General features: G+C 47.7%; 1 protein-coding gene across 8 annotated transcripts; it reads right to left on the minus strand.

Annotated features, from left to right (window-relative positions):
- Positions 1–341: 341 nt before the first annotated feature.
- ACKR3 (atypical chemokine receptor 3) lies at positions 342–21928 on the minus strand. 8 transcript variants are annotated; one of them, XM_058437003.1, is made up of 4 exons: positions 20654–20753; positions 4525–4607; positions 3562–3623; positions 342–2191 (listed from the first exon to the last, which is right to left on the minus strand). In XM_058437003.1, the coding sequence occupies exon 4, from the start codon at positions 2163–2165 to the stop codon at positions 1077–1079; it is 1089 nt and encodes a 362-aa protein (XP_058292986.1). In that variant the 5' UTR covers positions 2166–2191; positions 3562–3623; positions 4525–4607; positions 20654–20753; the 3' UTR covers positions 342–1076. The 8 variants fall into 8 exon arrangements, with proteins under 8 accessions (XP_058292986.1, XP_058292988.1, XP_032609496.1 ...); XM_058437005.1 differs by lacking the exons at positions 4525–4607; positions 20654–20753 and adding an exon at positions 21837–21885; XM_032753605.2 differs by lacking the exons at positions 4525–4607; positions 20654–20753 and adding an exon at positions 14623–14651.
- Positions 21929–22172: the final 244 nt, after the last annotated feature.

A 22172-nucleotide genomic window follows, 5' to 3' on the forward strand; every position in this document is an offset into this window, starting at 1 on the left:
CACCTTCTCTGTACCAGCCTTCTCTCCTAGCTGGACCCTAGCAATCATCCCCCACACCAAAAACTTTATTGCCTGAAAATTTAAAAAAAAACCATGCAGTGTGCTCAAATGTTTTTTCTTTTTGTATCATTTCAAACAAGTTAACCTGGTAGTTTTTGCTTTACAGTAGCACTCTTTTTCTAAGCATGTTCATTCAGTTGGCCTGTGTGTGCCGTACATATCCATGTATTATTATCACGCATGCTACTCAAGTGCCAAAACACACTTTTAAAGCTGAGACGTGATGCATTTTTAGGAAACAAAAATCTTTATTAAAAAAAATAACTTACAAATTGAGAGAACTCTCTGAAATGCAACTGTTCGTTGTGTGCACAGATTTGCAGTCCAGAACAGTTTTTTGTTTTTTTTAAGTGTAACTTTACAATACTATTAATGTCACAAACTGCATTACAAAGCAGTTTTCGTTCCATATCCCGTGCCGGTACAAAACACCACACAGATATAAAACTATGGTAAATAAAACATTTCAGCCAAGACCGGCATATATTTATATATTTATATATATAAAATTTCAAAACAGCTAACAATTAGTGTCATCCTTAGTCAAAACTGAAGTCACGCTAACCTTAAAACTACAACACTCCGAATATATGTCAGCACTATGCCTCCCAAACAATATTTAAAATATATTTAACTTTCAAATACATTTATAAGGTACATCAATAGTGAGAAAATAAAGTCTTAAAATTTAAATACAAATCACCATATAAAAAATTCAGGAAACACAGAAAATCCTATCTTACAGAAGTCCAGGCAAGCCCGTCCTCGGCTGGCTCTGACGCACAGCACTGCTGTGCGACACAGCTCTGCCCATTGCAAAACTGTCAGCACGCACAGCCAAACGACAGCCGCGTCGTCAAGAGAAAGAGAGAATGGATGCAGGGGGCACGTGCTCCCCTGTTCACGCTGCTCAAGCATCAAGACCCGAAGCTACTTTGCTTTGCTCTAGAAAACCACAGGGCCTACCACCCTGTTCAGAAACAAGTAAACCCGTCCCAGAGCTTCTCCAGGGCAGATCATTTGGTGCTCTGCTCCAAGGCAGAGTACTCCGTTTCTGAGACTCTGGAGGCATCGATGAGCTTGGTGAGCCCCGTTTTGGCCGAGTACTTGAAGATGAAGGCCTTCATCAGCTCGTACCTGTAGTTGCGATTGATGAAGCTGTAGAGGACAGGGTTGACGCAGCAGTGCACCAGCGACAGGCACTGTGTGACGTGCAGGGCCGTGAAGAGGGCGTGCTCCAGCCGGCAGGTGAAAGGGATGTAGTGCAGGATGGAGAAGATGTCCAGCAGCACCGCCACGTGGTAGGGCAGCCAGCAGACGAGGAAGACCACCACGTAGGAGAAGATGATCTTCCGGCTGCTGTGCTTCTCCTGGTCACCGGACGCCGAGATGGCTCTGGCCAGCAGGAAGTAGAAGACAGCGATGATGGAGAAGGGAATGGCGAAGCCCAAGACCACAGAGACCAGCTCCATGCCGATCAGCCACTCCTTGATGCTGTGCTCGGGGTAGAAGGACCGGCAGTAGGTCTCATTGTTGGACGCAGACGTGACGGTCTTCAGGTAGTAGGTGTCGGGCAGAGACACGCAGAAGGCCAGCAGCCACACCAGGATGCACACGACACGGCGTACCATCTTCTTTCTGCTGCTCGAGGTGTTGGTGAAGTAGGTGATGGAGAGGTAGCGGTCCACGCTCATACATGTGAGGAAGAAAATGCTGCCGAAGAGGTTGATGGAGAAGATGAGGTGTGTGACTTTGCACGTGAGCTCGCCCATGGGCCACTGGTTGTGCTGCACGAGGCTGACCACCCAGACTGGGATGGTGAGGACAACCCACAGGTCGGCGATGGCCAGGTTCAAGATGTAGCAGTGCGTGTCATAGCCTGTGGTCTTGGCCTGGATATTCACCCAGACCACCACGGAGTTGGCGATCATGCCGATGACGAAGATGAAAATGTAAATGAAGGAGAGCGTGTAGAGCAGGACGCTTTTGTTGGGCATGTTGGGGCACATCACCGTGTCCACCACGATGCAGTCACTGCTGTTGCAGGGCCAGCTGATGTCCGAGAAGTTCCCTGGCTCTGAGTAGTCGAAGAGATGCAGATCCATCGTTCTGAGGGGGGCAATCAAATGACCTATGAGAAAACCAAGCAAACGAAAAAGATGGAAGAGAAAAGTCACTTCATTAGGAAAAACTCACGTTTCGGCAAAATGTTTTCCCAAGGCCCTGATAGGCTCAGCTGTTTGGGTTTAGCTCTGTAATGTCTTTGCAAAGAAGGGAGAAAAAAAAATCCATAATAAAACTCTCCAGAACAAAATAAATCATACTCTGAATCTAAATCCATGTGGTGCTCCAAGACAGAAACTGTGTTTGCTTTCTCCATCTTTTCATGGCTGTGCTCTCAAGACACCGCCAGCCTGGCTGTGCCCAGGGTGTGAAATCAACACAGTACAGGGGCCAAAGAAACGTCAGGCAGCTGAGCCCCGGCCACCGTGATGCTGATGGCCTGCTCACTCTCAGCAGGGAGCAGTGGAACCATTTTATCTACATCCCCAAAGAATGGCAGGGTTGTCCTCCGCTGGCACTGCTGTATTACAAGTGTCCTGCTTTGGTGTCTTAATGAAAGCATTTCAAATCCTCCTCCAAATTTGCATTTAAAATGTGACTCAGCACTTTTTACTTTTCTGCTAAATTCACATGTAAACCTGGGTCTCAGGCGGCCCCAGTGTGCAGTCATAAAGCCTCTGGAAACACAGTGAGCCTACGCAGGGTGCCCCACAGCTTAACTGCGCCCCAAACCTGAAGACTCTGGGTTGGCCGTGTGGTTTTCAATGAAGGGCAACCAACCAGCTGTCTCAAACTCTGGGTCAGCACCTGTTTTTCTATTCCTTTATTTGTTCAACTGCTTCAAGAGCAAAGTGTGCCAAGACTCAAAGCACAAAAATCACCACCTGCTGCATTTCAGGAGGGCCGACGATTTTCCCAACTGTTTTCCCTGCTGACCTGAGGTGAGACCAACACTCCATCACCATTTCACTCCCAGCCAGAATTCAGCCACGGGGTACCATTGTTATCTGGCACTGATTTCTCCAGATAGACTGACAGGGGCTGTCTTCTGCTGTCAGTCCGCCCATGGGAAGGCCCTGAAATCCCTCCAGGCCATGGTCCTGGGTCAGCAATTAGCCCTGCCTGAACCCCACTGTGAAATGAAAACCTCAGCCCAAGGATGCACTGTTGACAGTGACATAGTCAGGTGGTTGCCCTTCCCCCTCACCTGTCCCCGCTAATGACTGGCCTAGAGTCAAGTCATTATTTACCAAGTTCATTTAAAGAGGATTCCAGGTTACATATGAGAATTTCCTGGAGGATCTAGGACAAGGGTCAGGGAATCAGTGTCCAGGTGGCCACGCTAGCGGTATGCAAAGCCACAGCTGGGAAGCCGCCCACTCCGAGATCAGACATTCCTGGGTTGGAATTCTGACTCCTCTATTCATTAGCATTTACCTTGAGAGTTAATCTGTCTGCATCTGCCTCCCCAGGACAGCAGCACCTATCTCACAGATACCCTAAGAAGAAAGAAGAAAGGACCTAATTGAGAGCTTGGCCCTAGCCGACGCGCAGTAAAACGTCACCCCCTTCTCCCTCCCTGGCCAGGAAGAAAGAACCCTGGGGATTCTCCCACCTAAGGGGAGCGGTTTTTCCCTTCAGCAAAAAGCAGAACCTTGTTTAATTCTATTCCCCTGGAAAACTGGCTCTTACTGGCTGAGTAATAAATACCCTCAGTGGAGGGAGACTCACAAGCTCACACAGAGACTGGGTTGTTTGAGGGGCTTCTCCTTTGGGACAACATGAACAGAATCCCTGAAAAGTGAGAAATTTCGCGGCCTCGGCTCCACAGCCTCAACATTCACAGCAGAGGACCTCGCTTGAACTCCGCTTAGCGGAGACTGTTGCAGGCTTCTGGGCACTTCCCTCTGCGGGATGTAAATGACTGTGGGGTCCCCTCCTGGTGACCTAACCTGACTCAGTGTCCTCCACGGCCGACAGAAAGGGCTGGGCCTCCCATAACAGCCACATCCCCTCCCCACTCTGAAAGCTCTCCATGGAGGGAACCACGCCGGTCCTGCAGCGGGAGGCCTGGCCGTCCTCAGAGTCACCCACTAGGAGGAATCAAGCCCTGTGACCATGGACTTATGACAAGCCCTGATGCCCAAGCATGGGAGGGTGCCCATGGAGGTGAGCAAGGTCAAGGTCAGGACAGAAACTCAAAGCAGGAGGCTCGGCACACTTGTCCTAAGACGCAGCTCTAGAACTCCAAAAGGACGTAGGCCCAGCAGGGAGCTGAGGACACCCTGGCCTGCCAGACTGCCTCCAGGGCGGACAGCCAACCCCAGGCTGTGCCTTGAAGCTACTATCGCCACCTTCCCTTGGCCACCAAATGACCCGAGCTGACGTTCCATTCTTCACCTGTGATTCCAGGAGACAAGGATTTCACCTTTGCTCTCCCACATGGCTCTACTGCAACAACCCTTGTTACTTTGTCCCATTTCCTTAAAACGAAACACATTTGCGTCATGGCTTGGTTTCCAAAACACTTTCACCCGTAATCTCATCTGACCCCAGAGTCCCAGGGAGCAGAGGAGCTTGAATGGAGGGTGGCCCCACAGCTGGGCAGCAGCAGGGACAGCAGCTGGGTCCAGAGGGCAGCTCGGCCGGCGCCCGGCTTGGGCTCCCTGCTCTGTCCCCACTGGCACAGCCACACAGCAGAAGCTGCCATAAATCCTGGGGCTTGGGCCATTCACAGGGGCTAGAAAGAAATGACCCTCAGTCTTTGTTCGCCAGAACTTGGATCCCGAATCCGCCCCACCGCTCTCCCCCACCATGGTGACATTCCTCTGGCTCAGGTCTTACTCGCCCTCCAGTGTAGAGACATGTCAGATGCCAGGCGCCTGGCCACTGCTCAGCATGGACAGGCCCCAGCAGGAGGCAGGGTCACTCAGTGAGAAGACGCCTGGTTCCCACATCTCGAGTATGTTCTTCCTTCCAGTTCCTCCACTCTTAGCACAAAACAGACACTCACCCGCTTTGAGCTACCAGCAGCCTTCAGTATTCTCAGAGCCCAGAGTGGGAATGAGAGGTGGAAAAGGGCTCGGGGACCCCCATCCAGCCCTTGGCTTTCTACTTCTGCCTCTTTGGGTGAAGAAAATTTGATTTAGGGACCATTGGTCCTCTGAGTCAAAAATAGTATTTCTGAGATAGGCACTTCCCCGCTCAGCCGTCCTCGCCTCTGTCCTTACTTCTCCCCTCCTGGGTGGCACAGTGGGAAACTTCCAACAAGGGCATGGCTGTTGCTGCCCAAGGGCTAAATGAGAAAGCAGAGGCTGGAGCTCCTCACCGCCCCACCGATCACCGGCCACCAATCATCAGTCACCGATCACCGATCCTCAATCATTAACCACCAGTCAGCCCAAGGAACAGCAGCCCACACTGGGACTGGCCAGGAAACAGCCAGAGGCCCACACCCGGATCGCCTGCTTTCCTCTCGGGGCCTGGACGAGCCTCTCCCTTCCCACCACCAAAGGCTCCAGTGGTCAGATAAAGGAAGGAAAGCACAGCGAAAAGGGAGATTAAGCAGACAGTGCAGTCATCAAGTCCTCTGCAAATTTAAATGGGAGCTAAAGAAAACAAAAAACAGAAAAACAAAAATGTCATACGATAGCTTAGCCTTTTGTCATTGTGGTATTTTTCATGCATTAGGTTTCAGAAACAAGAGCTGTCTCCAGAAAACAGATTATTATTTGACAAAGACAATCCCCTTATTCAAAAGAGGGAACTGTCATGTAACATGGAATGTGGTCTGCGACAAAGGCTCTGGCCGCCCCAGCCTGCCTGCAGGACGTTTAGGGTGGGCAGGGCCCACTTTCACTGAACACCATTCACTGATGGTGTGCATCCGCTATTGGAGCAAAGAATCTTCCTAAATTACCTGCTTAGATCTTAATAAGTGACACTCTCAGAATCCCCGATAGGAACAAAAGCTTCATAGGGCAAACTATGAAATGTGTAACCAGGGCCCCTGGTTCTCAAAGGCCTGGTGACAAAGCTCCCTGCAAAATCTGAAAGTGGAGAGAGGGAGGGAGGCCTCTAATGAACCCCCAGAGGGCCCTGCACAGAAATCACAGGTCCCCTCAAGCAAAAGCAGGGGATTACCTCATCCCATACAGAAAGGGCTGTCTGCATTCCGCACAGATCTGGATGGGCCAGCCCTTGGGTCCTTGTATACATTCTTAATGCCTCTCAGCCTGTGCTGGGTCTGTTTACACTGGGAAGCTGGGACGGCGGATAGCCACGGGGCCTGAAGGAGACATCCACTTAGACCAGTCATCCTCTGCTGGTATCAACCAGCAATTCCATTCCCGCTTGAGGCCAGGGTCTAAGAAACATTTCTGGGTGTGAATCAAACCTGCCCACTGCCTGCATCTCTGTGGCCTCAGTGCCCACGCCAGGGCAGGCAGGGGAATGAGACCCACTTCTGACACTTAGGTTCTAAGGTTTCTGCATAAAAGATTCCAGGGGGAAGGAAGGGGAGGGGATGCAGAACAAAAGATGTTTCTGTCCTGTTCTATGATGATACAAATTCACACATTTCTTTCCTCAAAATATTCATGTGTCTCCAAATATACACAAGATGTTTTTTAAAGCAGTATTTATTTACGAGCAAACACTGGAGACAACATAAATGTCTTTCAACAGAGGCATGACTCAGTAAAGCCTGGTGTCTCCGCCATCTGGAATATAATACAGCTGTGAGAGGGAGGCCTCCCTTCATCCACAGGGAGAGTTACAACATGCTGTTCGGTGAAAGACAATGCGCAGACGCACGCACACACAGCACAACCCCAGCTATGCAGAAAGAAACACAAAAATTACATTTGTGTATTTTTATATGTAAATATATGTGCACGAAGGCATAGAAAAAGACCTGCAGTAAGTATAAAACTTGGGGCTGGGAAGGTAGGAGGAGGGAACAAAAGGTGACTTGTAGTTTTTACTCAATAAACTTCTATGTTATTTGAAATTTGACATCAAGAATTATGTAAATTTTCACAGAGGGAGGAATGGTCCACAGAACAATCGAGGGTCATGTTGCATTTTTCCTGGACCACAGAGACCCAAGGGAGAACGAAAAGCAGTGAACGTCAGCTTTCATTCCCTTTTTCCCAGCGCTTGCTCTGTTTTATCTCATTCATTCCTTCGTACAGGGGTCACCTTTTTAGCGGCCCTGTCGCACGTTGCAGTGACAGGGAGAGAACTTTCCCGTGGCCGGCGGTGGGCAAGCACCTGTCCAGCCCTCCATCCCTGCCAGCCTATGGCTTGCAAAGGGACTCCTCTGTCACTCACAGCCCAGATGGTACTGGGGCTCCTCTTGTCAATTGCGGGACTTTCCCGGAGATGCACCTCTCGTTTCTGGGATGTTTTATTCATCAACCAAGTATCCTTGACAACGACCGTGCTGCAGCAAGCAGCCTGGGGTATTTAGCTGCATCCAAATGGTCTCCCTGGGCTCACTCTGCAAGCTGAGGGTGAAGCCAGAATTAGAGGTACTCAGGTTTAGAGCCTCCATGGGTGATGGCTGAGTATGCAATCAGCACGTCCTCACGCTGGTTAGTTCCTTCCAGAGAATGCCACGTGTTCAGGCACCTGGCCAGTGCTCCTCCAAACTCCCTTCCATGTGTTTGCAGTCTCCAACCACAGGCTCTTCCCAACTGATGCCCTCTGCCTTTCTGATTCTCCCATCCTGGCCTCATATTGCACATCTCTATTCTGGAATGTCTTTTGTACCATCACGTTGTTCAGGTTTCTTGCCCCTCCACCTCATTCCTACCAGGCTCCACACCCCCCAACAAGTCTTCTGTAACTTTATGTAGCTACAGCTATACAGCTATACAGCTACAGCTGTACATAGTAGGTGCTCAATGAGCCAGCAGTTAATCATGCCCCACCAAGACCAGCGACCGTGGCCAGCAGCAGAGACGGGCGTCCAGGAGAGACTTTTCTGAAGTCGTCACCGAGCTGGTGTTGACAGACTGAGCCTCTTATTCCAGGAGGCACTGCTCTGGGGCATGTGAGGACAACAAATCAGAAATATCTCCCCCCAACCCCCAAGACCCCACCGGCTAATTGGGAAGACATGCAGGCCCAACACCCCCCAGGCATAAGCAAGGTGGTACATGCCCCTTCAGCAGGAAAATGAGGGGTTTCCACTCTGGTGGCTTATGGGGGACTTCAAGGAGGTAGGTGTGATCAAGGATGTTCCAGGAAGGCACAGCCATGGGTAGAGTCACCCAGGCTGGCTGAGGCAAGGACTCTCCACAAAAGCAGATGGAGGTAAGAGTTGGGCCTTAAAGGGTGGGGAAGGAATGTGGCCGCGGCTTGTCCATGCAGGAGCCAGGAAGGTCTAGAGCAAGGCCATGGCTTTGGAGCAGAGGAGGCTTTGAGAATGGAGGTGATATGAACCCCATAGGCAGCTTTGCAGTAGGGTGCTCTGGTAGCTGCGTGCAGACCAGGCTGCTACACACACGTCACTCCTCTAGAGTGGTACAGATAAGATAACTCAGGCCAGGCCTGGGGCCCCAGGACCGGCTCCGACGAGGGGGGCCCTCAGGCCATCTGGGCCCTGCAGGACTTCCACCTCCTTCACTGGCTTTCTGCAGTGTGAGACCTGTGTCCTACAAGGGAATTTCAGGAAGAAACTGCTTCCAAAACTACCTGTGGCTCTTTAAAATTGTCACCATAAAATTATGCAATTCCCTGATCACTTTAATATCGAAGCCATAATTTTTTTTTTTTCAATTCCAAATTAGTCAATAAAAGCATCAAATATTCCCTGCAGGAAACCATCAAGACAAGAGCTGGGACAGTGGCCCTCACTGTTTGCACACCTGGAAACTGAGGCCAGGCCGGGTGAAGAGACTGGGTTATGGTGGGCTTGTGGCTAAGAACAGAGTTCTCTTCCCCTTTCCAACGTCTCCAGGGACTCTCCAGCGGGAATCATGCTACAAAAGCAAACGCTCTGGTCTCTTTGAGCAGATAACACCTCTTCCACCAGGCCAACCCTGGCTTAGGCTGAGCCTGCAAGTTAGATCAGGAGAATCCACACTACCTCTGAAGAACCATTAGGCAACTGCGCATCATTGAGTGGGGTGTGTGTGTGCATGTGTGTGTGTCTGTGTGTTTTTAACCAATGCTACGTCGAATCTATGGGGAAACCAACCAAGTAACCTAGGGGAGCTTTGGCCCAGGCGGACTCTCTGTGACTATCTGCTAGGGCTAATAGCAGAATGGGGAGCTGTCTGTCCCCTCTGCTGCCAGCAAATGGAAAACAGTCTTGACTACACATTCACTAGTGACCATGGGTGATCTTATTTTATGCAAGTACATACCTGCTTTGAATTACTTGAGAACTCAAAAAATAATAACTACAGAAAACTCTATACCCTGATTCAGATACAGTCCACCTCTGCCCAGGGTCCTTAGACATACTTCACATGAACACATGGGACATCCTCGTCCACTTTAAGGATTTGGTGGATCAAATAAATCCCACGTCCAGAAACCTGATCTGGTCTATTGTGCTCAGCTGCCCGACAGGGAAGCAAAGCTATATCCACAAGAGCAGGTCCAGAGATTCCCATATCACAAAGGCTGCCGTCTGGGCTGGCCCAGTGTAACCAGAGCCCTGATTCCCACCCAGCTTAGGACTAGGACAAGGCAGTGGGAGGTCAGCCAGGCTAGGAGAGCCTCCTCACCCCCGCCCTCAGCCAGACACAATGGGGTTCCCAGGAGGACACTGTGCAAACTTGGGCTCTGCATATACAACTGAGGGAGGATGTCTACATATCTCTTATAGCAGGAGAAGCAAAAGCTGCTTACTATCTGGCTGACCCAGACTTCAAAACACAAAGTCCCCCACACTGCCCTGGGCTCGTTATCTGCCCCTTTGCCAACAGCGGTTCAAGGCCACCTGAGATAGTCTCGGCCCCCCTCCACTTTTTCAGTGCCTGGAACAAAACACAGTCTGCTTCCAAAACTACCTGTGGCTCTTTAAAATTGCCACCATAAAATTATGCAATTCCCTGATCACTTTAATATCGAAGCAATAATGTTTTTTTTTTCAATTCCAAATTAGTCAATAAAAGCATCAAATATTCTCTGCAGGAAACCATGAAGTATTCAAAATCAGGGCCACCCCCTGCACGCCTCCCTGTCCTGATCTGTCTATTTCTGGCTTGCTTGCTTTTATTTCAACTGAAAATACGTGTCCTGGAGCTTTGTCTTTTCCTTCCTGGACTTTAATAAACACTTGACATGACACAATCTTTAGTTTCTTTCTGAATTACGCCTACACACATGCAATCCAATTAAAGGTGTTTTAATACTATTCTTGCTTCTAATAATAAAACTAAGTTATTTGATTGCCCGGTTTAAAGGTACAAATGCCTTCTGGCCCCAAATTCCCCTCATGTTCTACAAAATCACTGAGAAAAAATCTAAAGTTTTGCAGTCTTTGAGATCTTTTTCTTTCTCCTCAGTTACTCTTAAGGTTTATAAAGTGACCGCCCTTCAGCCTCAGGTTTGAGTAACTTCAACCAATTTCCCTCACGTCGACTTGAAAACAGGAGCTCTCTCCCTAAAATGATCACACAAAAAGCCACTGTTCCTGATTAAGTAGGGTTTTTTGTTTTGGTTTTTTTTTTTTTTTTTTTTTTCATTCAGAAAGCCTATACTTGGCCTGTTCTGGGCCTGATTAGAAATCATAATACCTTCTCAACGCTTCAACGACTTGCTGTTAATACAGGGAAAACACACCCCCAAAGTCCTGCGTGTGTCGCACAGGCATGCTGCCTTGGCGATGCTTTATGAACTTCTTTAAAATTACGACTGCAATGTCTGCCCCTTAAAAGAAAAAGCTGATGGGCAGCAAACTACAGCCATTTCTCCATTTTCCTTTGCTTTCCCACCCCCATCCTGGGCAGCTTTCCCCCACCCCCCAATCTCCTGGAGATTGTGGCATTAAGTTCTGCAGTTGTGTGCACATTCAAGTGTTTATGGCAGAGACTGGGGAAAAAAGAGCAAATTGTTTCCAAGCTAGAGCTCCCATGTGCAACTTTGCTTTAGAAAAAGGCTTTCCATCTGGGGAAAGTTCATATTCTGATGAAAGAAGGACGAGCAGTTTATCCACTTAAAATCTATGGAAAATTAAAAGCACAGAAACCAGCAGCCTCCACTTTCTTTGCTAGGCGTGCCTAGCTGATGTCCACATTTTTCCTGGAATAAATAAAGGGACACTAAAGGCAGCGTCTGCCTTTAAAAAAGAAAAGAACAAAGTTACCATGTTGAGACTTTGCAGACCGAAGTTTCAGGGGATGTCACTACACCAAATACATTCAAAGGGCTGTAAACCATTTAAGGAGGCTCTCTCCCACTTTTGAAACACTAAGTAATCCTGTTGTGAGCAAAAGGAAAGAAAGAAAGAGGAAGAGAGAAAGAGAGACAGCCAGTCTGACTTTTACAACTTCTCATTCTCCCTGGAAGTTACAAGTCTTGGCTAACCACCCATCCCTGACCTCACTCCAAAGTTCTCTCAGTCAGTCCTTGAATCTTTGCACATGCCAACAAAATTGAACAAAATCCACATTTTACCTGAAGAGTATATTTAAATTGCAAAATAGTAGACTTGTGTGTGTGCTTCCCCCACCCACCCCCACAATTGAATTTGGACTTAACAGCTTCTAAGAGAACAATACTCAAATTAGATTAGCAAGCGTGCCATCAAGAGAAGAGAAGACCGGGCTGTATTTAACATTCACGTTTATAGCTTCCGGACTTACAAACTCTGGTAAATCCCCCAAAGTACTGAATTCAAATACATCTTGGACTCACAAAGATTCTCAGCAGTTTTCTGCTCCATTTAAGGATGCGTCTTATATTAAGTGTTCATCGTTCTGGAATTACGTATTTACTGCCAATTTTATCTGTTTCCAAACTGATATACTAGAAGCAAAACAGGTAAACAGTGGGTGCCAAGCTAATCCCCATGCCAAATTGGTCAGGCAGAATGGATAGTCTGTGTTCTTGCAAAATTCCCCTGCTTACTGGAGCTTAAATAGCCACACAGCAAATAAACACCAGATTCCTAAATACGCATGGAAACTTCCTTCTGCAAGTGACTTAAGAAAACTGCCCTTTGCTTTCTGAAGCGAAAGGTGAAGCCCTCCGAATTAGCAAAAGCACTTTGCAATGCAGCTATGTGCAGCCTGGGTTTTCAGAAACCAGACCCGCAGACGCAAAAGCACCCATCTGAGCGATTTTAAAGAAGTCCTTTGAAAAAGACCACTTGGCTTAAGAGCAGAAGCCGTGCCTTCTTTCCGAGCACAGCTGCTGCCCGAGCACTGTTTCCTTACCTCCGGGCTGGCTGGGCTGGCTGTGCTCGCTCGCCTTCCTTGCTGTGCTGTGCGCTGGCTCCCTTAGTGCTGAGCACTTTGCAACAACTGTGAGCTCTGCTGGCTGCAGACTTGCATTATATACACTGCAGAAAAGAGCCTCTAGCCTCTAGATGGCAGCTTTGTAACCCACATCTCTCTCTCCCCCCGTGCCACCCCCATCCCACAGGCAGACACACACACACACACACACACACACACACACACACCCCTCTTGTAAACCTCACTAGTCTGTTGTTTCCTGCACAAGCGTACTCTTGGGAAACCCCAGCCTTCTTTCATTTGCAAAATCTGATGAAGCCACAAAGTCTAAACCCCATGGGGGAAAACGTCAGCCGAAGAAAAACTGCAAAGAAACCCTAGTGCTTGGCAAAATCATCAAATATTTATCTGGTCTCAGGTATATCTTGAATAATCCCATTAACACCAAGAGTTCCTGTGAATGCCTCTTCGCTCCAGGGAGGACTTTGTTCCCAAGGCAAATTACTCTGAACTTCTGAACTTCGATGTTGATTTACTAAGCCTGGGTTTTCCTTGTTAATTCCTCCAAAACAGAAGTAACAGTTTGGGTATGACCAATGAATCGATACCACACCGTATATCCCCCAAGTGGGGAAAAGAGTCTTTATAATAGATTATACTTGAATACTTTTACTTGTAAAGGACTTTAGGTACAAAATCCTTGAGACTCTAATCAAGATAGTATTCTACAGTGTCTGCCCAGTGCCAGACACGCATTAGGAAGATAGTAAATGCGTTTTGATAATGTCTTTCTCTGAGATGAGTCTGGCAAACACTTTACTACAATTATTGCAATCTACATTCTTATTTGGAAGCGTACTGCTAAAGCTCCCCCCATGGAGGAATTCAACCTAAAAATGTGATTCAGGTGATACTCATCTCTAATGCCCCATTTACAAAAATCGCCCATAAGATAGGGACCCAAAGGCCACCCGCCAGCCCATCCCATGTGCAATGCTCTGGCTTTCGTATTGCTTTCTGATCTCCTGGAGTTCTTAAAGAGCGGCTCAAGTGGAGTGTGTGAAGTCATCAGCTGTATTCACGCCTTCTCCAGAGCTAAAACTTTTCGAGATTCTTTTTATACTTCTACTAAAAATAACAGCAGATGCTCGGTCCCAGCGCTGAATCTGGGGGACTGGGAGGTCAAAGTCTCACGTGGCTAGAAAGTCTCCGTGTGGAGAAAGCCCTTAACAAAAGAAATATTTTGTTTAGATAAAAGCTTCACATTTTTCTCCTGAACTGGCTGCCCAGCGGGAGGCGAGGCGCACACCTGCTCTCCGGGGGCCTCCGGAGGGGTCGCCCTGGGGCCGGCCTTTCCCAGCCCGAACGCAGCGCCCCGCCACCGCCTCTGCAGGACAGCGCAATCACTCTTCGTGTCACATCGGCACCAAGCACATCTCCAGGCTCCCCAGAGACGCTGGAAAGGAAAACCGCGAGCGGCTGCGTCTACCCACACCCAAGATCTAGGCGAGACCTCGACTCTCCACAGCATACATGTCCTGACTTTTTCTGTCCTGTTTCCTTCTTGTGGGGGACCCTGTGTCTGAGCCCGCTGGAAATGTACGGGGATCCCCTCTGGACTGCAGCTCGGTTTCCGCTTTCTGTGGCTGTAGTCGTGACTCTGGGGCCTGTCCTTCAGAGAAGGCGCTCCGCATTGCCGAGCCTGCGCGCCCGGTGGAAACACAGAGTGGGTGTGAATCCGTTCTGAGCTAAGTGTACTGTCGCTGGAAGAAAGGCCACATGGGCCGGGGACCCCGGACAGGATGCTAACGTGGAGGAAGGAAAACGCAACTCAGTTTTTTTAAAAAGGAGAACCCACTTCGTGTGTCCGGGGCCCGCCCTCGCTCCGGGGCCAGAATCCACGAGGCCGCCTTGCAGCAGCCTGCGCCCTGCCCCGCCAGCCCCGGCCCCGCGCCCGCCCACGGCCTGCACCCAGCCCCGCACCCATACCCGGCCCCGCGCCCTGCCCCGTACCCACCCACGGCCGCACTCAGCCCCGCACCCACGCACTTCCCCACGCCCAGACTTGTTCCGCACTCACGCACGGCCGGGCACCCGGCCCAGGCGCCTGCGAGGATTCTGGCCCCGGGGTCACCGCCCTCGCCCTTCGACGTCCCCCACCCGTCCCCTAGTTCCGCCGGGCGGGGCTGCTGGAGGCTTCCAGACGGGGAGGGGCGAACCAAGCGCCAGCGGGGAATGGGGCGGGGTGGGTGGGGAACCCTGGCCAGGCTCGCACCCCAGGAGGAGGAGCTGGGTGCTTGGGGCCTGAACTTTGCTGTCTTCCTTGGGCCTCCCACCCTGTCCCAGAAAATAGACCTGGGGGAAAACGAGAGGGTAAGCAAGCAGGGCTTTTTGAGAAAAAGAGATTCCATTGCCCTAGGACCTAAAAGTCTCTTTTCAAAGTTTTGAAGAGTGTCTCTGCTTTTGGTAGATTGTGTTTTCAGTGTAAGGGCAGAACTCCACCTCCATCCTCTAGGGGTCCCGGCTGGGTCCGAGAATTAAATTGACATAAGATAGATGAATAGGAGGAAAGCATACTGCAAGTTTCACGCGGCATGGGAGCCCTCATACAGAAATGCAGACCCGGCCGGGCGCGGTGGCTCACGCCTGTAATCCCAGCACTTTGGGAGGCCGAGGCGGGCGGATCGCGAGATCGGGAGTTCGAGACCAGCCAGACCAACATGGTGAAACCCCATCTCTACTAAAAAATACAAAAAATTAGCCCAGCGCGGTGGTGCGCGTCTGTAATCCCAGCTACTCGGGAGGCAGGAGAATCGCTTGAACCCGGGAGGCGGAGGTTGTAGTGAGCCAGGATTGCGCCATTGCACTCCAGCCTGGGCGACAGAGTGAGACTCTGTCAAAAGAAAAAGAAAAAGAAGGGAAGGGGGAAGGAAGGGAGGGAGGGAGGGAGGCAGGCAAATCCTCCTTGGGGAAAGAAAGAAAGAGAGAAAGAGAGTGAGACAGAGAAAGAAAGAAAAGAAAGAGAGAGAGAGAAAGAAAGAAAAAAGAAGGAAGAAAGAAAGAAAGAAAAGAAGGAAGGAAGAAAGAAAGAAGAAAGAGATGAAGACCCGAGCAAAGAAAGCAAGAAAGAAAGCAACAGAGAAATGCAGGCCCTAGCAAAGAAAAAGAAGGAAGGAAGGAAGGGCAGACCCGAGCAAGCAGTTCGCGTCCACTACTTAAATACTAGATTGAACAGAGAAGAATAAACTTTGAAAATGTGACTAAAAAGATTAGAGTGACGCTGTGCAGTAGTCTTTAGGTGGCAGCTTCTAGACCTAAGGATAAGGATGCTGTCTTTCCTTCTGGTATGGGGAGCGTGATCTTGCACCTGCTGTTTTTCAAGTGCCTTTCACTGAAACAGTTACCATGCCAGAATGCATATTTTAACCTTTTCAATAAGGTCCAATATAATGGTTCCTTTGGGTAGGAATGTGTTTGGTGGCATCTAATAGAAAACTCAGAGAAGGCACGAACAGGACGCTGTCCCTACAGCTGTCCCAGCTGACCCAGAACTCAAAGTTCCTGAATGTTTTGCTACCCCTGAGTGCTCATTGGAAAGGGGTCAGGAAGGGGTTTCAGCTAAGCTCCTCCCTCCTTCCCTGTCTGTAATCTGCACCTGGGGTTATACGCCCCACAGGGCAGACGGTCAGCTCTGTCTGCTCTGGGATCTGATTTGCCTGTAGATGTGGCACCACCAGGCTTCTTCCAGAAACCGCACCTGACTTAAAAGTACGAGGATCCTGGTGGGCCACAGCGGCGGCAGGTAGGATCTGTGCTCTGGGAGCCCCGTTAGAGTGGAGACAGTGCAGTTATGGTGACTGTGATATGACCCCAGAGAGGCTCAGCTGCGCCACTGGCCTGAGGACGAGGCATTCCTCATTCTTGGAGTTGTGACCCTGGGAGGAAGCTTCATTATCTGGTAGCTGGGCATGGCAGGAGTCATTTCACCTGGGACTGGACACTCCCCCAGAATAACCGCAACACCAAGCCCCTTCTGCAGGGCAAGGGCCTAAAAGCAAAGACAGCCCCTCAACTCAAGGGAATTGGGTTCCTCTGTCCAGACAACCTGGCTTGGAACCCTGATATATACACAATGTAGGGGTGGGAAAAGTCTACCTCCCTCCTCTTAGAGTCCCAGCTGGGTCCAAGAATTTAATCCACATAAGATAGATTAACAGGAGAAAAACTTAATACAAACTTCACGCAGCACAGGAGCCCTCATAAAGAAATGAAGACCCCAAAGAAGTAGCTAAAGTCAGTTAATTACGTAGTGGATTGGACAGAGAAGAGTTAGTTGTGAAGAAGCCACTAAATTATATGGAGAGGCTTAAAAGATAAGAGTTATTTTTAACAAGATCTGTACAGAACTCTCCCACCTTCAACTTTGACTATAGAAAAATGTTGCATCATCTAGGGAGGGCATCTTTCACATAGGAATTTCACCCTCTGCTTTTAAGAAACAGCAGGAAGGTCAAAGTCATCTTGTTGCACCTGCTGTTTTTAAAGTGTTGAACGTAGTCAATACGTTGGAATCGCATATTTTAACCTCTTCAACACCATGTCTCCTCAGATAACAGCCTCTTTGAATGGTAGGTTCCTATCTTTATAATTATAATAGAACCTTCTATTCTAGCTGAGTGCTTGTCAGGATTAAATGAGAGGATGCACATGAGTGGTTTCTTGCAGGTACCTAGAATGGCTATTTCTCTTCCTCCTCTCTCCTCTGTCCCCAGCCAAATTCCAGTGATAGCATACAGTTTTAAAGGAATGCAACAGATATGTATTCCAAGGCTTGACAACATTTTTGAACTCTCTGATGAAGTTTAGAAAGTTTTAATAGTCGGCCAGGTGTGGTGGCTCACGCCTGTAATCCCAGCACTTTGGGAGGCCAAGGCGGGCGGATCACGAGGTCAGGAGATTGAGACCATCCTGGCTAACACGGTGAAACCCCGTCTCTACTAAAAATACAAAAAAAAATTAGCCGGGCAAGGTGGCGGGCGCCTGTAGTCCCAGCTACTCGGGAGGCTGAGGCAGGAGAATGGCGTGAACCCTGGAGGGTGGAGCCTGCAGTGAGCCGAGATCGCGCCACTGCACTCCAGCCTGGGCGACAGTGAGACTCCGTCTCAAAAAAAAAAAGAAAGATTTAATAGTCATAGGTAAATCTGAGTGTTCACTGTTTTCCCATCTTTCTGTTAAGTATGTTGCCTATCTTCTTTAATCTTCACAGCAGCCATAAAGGTGGCACTGTCTTTGTCCCACTTTTGTAATTGAGGAAACTGAGGCCCAGAGAGACTAGGTGACCTGCCTAAGGGTGGCTGTGACTGAATGGCAATGGCGTTCCAATCCAAGTGTGCCCGACTCCATGGCACATGCTCTTACCTAGTACCACAGGAAAAATACATTCTTAAAAGAAAAACAATTGTAAAAACCTATAGCAGGGGGTGTTAAGTCCTAAGACTGCAGACTTTTTTAAGTCTTAAAAGCAGACCCTAAGGTAAGAGTTCAGGGACAACTGATTTATTAAGGAAGTGCTTTCAGGAAAAAAACAAAAACAAAAAACAAAAAACTAGGAAGGAAAAGAGAGAAGGGCAACCAAGGGTATGATTTCTGGCTAAATCTCAGCCTCAGTGTGATCCCCATGGCTCTCTGAGCCTGAATGACACCCTGAGTTTGCCCCTGTTACCAGATAGAAGGTCTTGACTGAGTGATCCAGGTTCTTAGCACATTGAACAAATAATTTAACAAAATGCACAAACAAAGCAACAAAAGAACGAAGCAACAAAAGCACAAATGTATTGAGCGAAAGTACACTCCACAGAGTGGGAGCAGGATCCATCAGGCGGCTCAAGAGCCCCAGTTGCAACGTTCTTTAGGGTCTTTATTAAACTAGAAGAATTTGGTAACACCCCTAGGTACCCTTTAGAGGCCTCCAATAGAGTCCTCCAATTGGTTACACCTTATGGGAATGAAGGATTGGCCTGTGACCAATCAGGCTGAAGTGAAGGCTTGGCCTCTGACCAATCAGAGGCATTTCCCGAGAGGGGGGTTTTTGTAGAGGGAGGGGACTCTGGCGCCTGTCGTAGGGGCATGGAGAGGTGGAGTTTTCCTTTCGGTCCAATTCCAAGAAGTCAGAGGCCGGCGGGCCTTAGGCTCCGTGTCTCCAGACCCTATTCTCCTGCCTCACCCCAGCTGCTGTCACAGGGGCTGGGGTTTCATACCCCTACATCCTCCAACTACTGGATTAGGGCTGCTGGGTGGTAGGAGGGAGAGTGCAGCCTCTCAGATACTTCCTGATCACAGCCTGTGTGGGCACAGCGGCTGCAGTAACCCACCTACAGACAGTCTCTCAAGGGTCAGTTCCAGTCGCAAGCCTGGGCAGTAAACCCACGTTAACGGTGGAGGGGCGGCACATCAGAACCTAAGGGGGTCCCGGCATCTGGGAGCAGCAACACCAGTATCCACCGCACTAGGTGTCTATGGCGTCTCTCATGTCAATTTTGGCCAAAGTAGAGGAGTGCTCTCTAATTAATCCTCAGACCACTCTGCTTCTCCTTTGCACCTGACACTCTCGCTTCCTGGAATTCTCTTTCTGGCCTGTTACATGGCCACCTCCTTCTCATTATTTTGATGCAGGCTTAAATATGATTGCTTTAGAAAACCTTCTTTCGCCATTCTAACCAAAGAATCTTCCCATCCTAGTTACTCTCTTGTTATCCTATTTTTTCGTGGCACTTACTACCATCCAAAGGTATCAGTGCACTATCTATCTTCTCCCCAACTGGAGTACAAATCCCTAGAGGGCAAGAACATTGCTATTCTATTCAATTCTGCATCCCTGTTTCCACACACTGTGCTTGGTGCGTGTTGGATGTCCATAAATATTGACTAAATGAATAAAGTCAGGTGAATGACATTTGTGAATCAGGGTTTTGTCCTCTCCATATTTTGCCCACCTGCTTTGCCGTGGAAATATGGGAGTAGAGAAGGGGGACAGTATCCAGGGTAGATGTTTTAGGAAAACTTAACACATATACTTTGAAAATTGGAAGTACTTCACACCTGGGAATACGCAGATACACATATGAAACCAATACACTTATGAAAAGGTGGGGCAACTTCCTTAGTCATTGGGGAAATACAAACTGTAGTTACAATGCCATCCAACTGCACACCAACCAGAAGGGCTTACATGAAAATTACTGAGTGTGAAGAAGGATGTGGAACCACCAGAATTCTCATGCACCAGTGCTTCTCCAGCGCTATGTGGTGAGAGATCAGCCTTTCTTTCTTTTTAAATTTCCATTGCAGAACAAAACACATGGTCCACATTGCACGTGAAGCTCCTCCCACACCCGCTTCAAAATGCAAGTGTGACAGTATCCAAACTGGTCAATGCACTGCTGGACGAGAAGAGACTATGTATTTGTATGTCAAAGCAACATCAAATTTCTATAAAAGTTTCTAAATGCTGACACTTAATTTCTGAACTTACCTCGTTGCAATCTAATAACAAATAGCTGACAGTCCACACTCTGAGGGGCACTGCTGTCCCTGGGGGTAGGAATGTGAATTGGCACGTCCACTTTGGCAGTATTCACTAAAGTTGAACATGCTCTTACCTTGTGACCCAGAAACTTCACTGCAAGGTACATGCCCAACTTCAAGTTGTATACATTGCACCAGAAGAAATACTCAAAAATGTTTACAGCAGGACTATTTATGAGAGACCCAAACTGAAAATAACTGAACATTACTAGAAAACATTACAGACCAATATCCTTCATAAAGATAGACATAAAAACCCTTTAAAAATAAAAAAGCAAAGCAAATCCAGCAATATGTACAACATACTGTGACTAAGTGGAATTTATACCTGAAATGCAAAATAGGTTTAACATTTGAAAATAGTATAACTTTCTAAATTAATAAAATAAGGCATTTGGCAAGATTCAAAATCAATTCATGATAACAACTTTACTTGCACTAAAAATAGAATGATTTTGATTTGACTTACTCCCCAATTTGATATTAGACATATATGAATTCGATGTAAGCCTCATGTGAATACTTACAGCCAACATCATACTCAATGGTTGAACACTTCACTTGTAAAATTGAGAACAAAGCAAGGATATTCATTTTCACCATTTCCCTTCAACAGTGTACTAGAATCTCTAGCTAATGCACAAGGAAGAAGAAAAGAAATAAGAGCCATATGGATTGGAAAGAAAGATGTAAAACAACTTTTATTATCAATTGACAGGATTATTTATGCAGAAAATCCTGATGAGTGTACAAAACAACTTCAAAAACTAATAAGTCAATTTAGAAAAGCTGAACAATACAAACTCAGTACACAAAAGCCAGTCGTGCAGCCGGGTGTGGTGGCTCACGCCTGTAATCCCAGCACTTTGGGAGGCCAAGGTGGGTGGATCACCTGAGATCAGAAGTTCGAGACCAGCCTGGCCAACATGGTGAAACCCCATCTCTACTAAAAATACAAAAATTACCAGGCATGGTGGCGCGCACCTGTAATCCCAGCTACTCGGGAGGCTGAGGCAGGAGAATCGCTTGAACCCAGGAGGCGGAGGTCATGCCATTGCACTCCAGCCTGGGCAACAGAGTGAGACTCCATCTCAAAAAAAAAAAGTCAATTGTGTTTGTATATATCACCTTGAAACACATAAAATTCATAGGAATAGATTTAACAAACAACAGTCATGACCTCTAAACTGAAAACAACAAAAATTAAAGAAAAATAAAATAAATGGAGAAGGATCTTGTTCATGGATTGGGAGACTCACTTGTGTTGTTATTTTCTTTCCATACTCTTCTTTTTTTAGATTTTATTTTAATGTGGTAAGAACACTTAAAAGGAGATCTGCCCTCTCAACAAATTTTTAACTGTACAATATATTATTGTTGACTAGATATAATGTTATACATTTATATATCAAAACTTTATGCTTACTGATTCGTAACTCCCACCCCTAAACCCTCACCTCTAGTAACCATCATTCCACTCTTTGATTCTATGAGATCACTATTTTAGATACCTCATATACATGGACTCATGGAGTATTTGTCTTTCTGTGACAGGCTTCTCTCACTTAGCAAAATGTCAAGTTTCATTCATGTTGTCACATATATCAGAATTTCCTTCTTTATTAAGACGGAGTAATATTTTGTTGTATGTATATACCACATTTCCTTTATCCATTCACCTGACAAAGGACATTTAGGCTGTTTCCTTACCTTGGATACTGTGAATAGTGCTGTAATGAACTGGGAAGTGTTTGCATCTCCTCAGGACCCCAGTTTCAAGTCTTTTGGATAAACACCCAGATCTGAAGCTGTAAAACTCCTAGAAGGAAACAAAGGGGAGAAGCTTCATGACATTGATTTTGGCAATGACATCAGAAGCACGGGCAGCAAAAGACAAAATAAACAACTGAGATTACATCCAACTAAAAACCTGCACAGCAAAGGAAACAATCAATGGAGTAAAAAGGCAACCTATGGAATGGGGGGAAATATTTGCAAACCATTTATCTAGTAAAAGGTTAATCTCTAAAATACATAAGAAACTCC

This window comes from Hylobates moloch, unplaced genomic scaffold, assembly GCF_009828535.3.
Source record: "Hylobates moloch isolate HMO894 unplaced genomic scaffold, HMol_V3 SCAFFOLD_1, whole genome shotgun sequence".
NCBI classification, from domain to species: Eukaryota; Metazoa; Chordata; class Mammalia; order Primates; family Hylobatidae; genus Hylobates; species Hylobates moloch.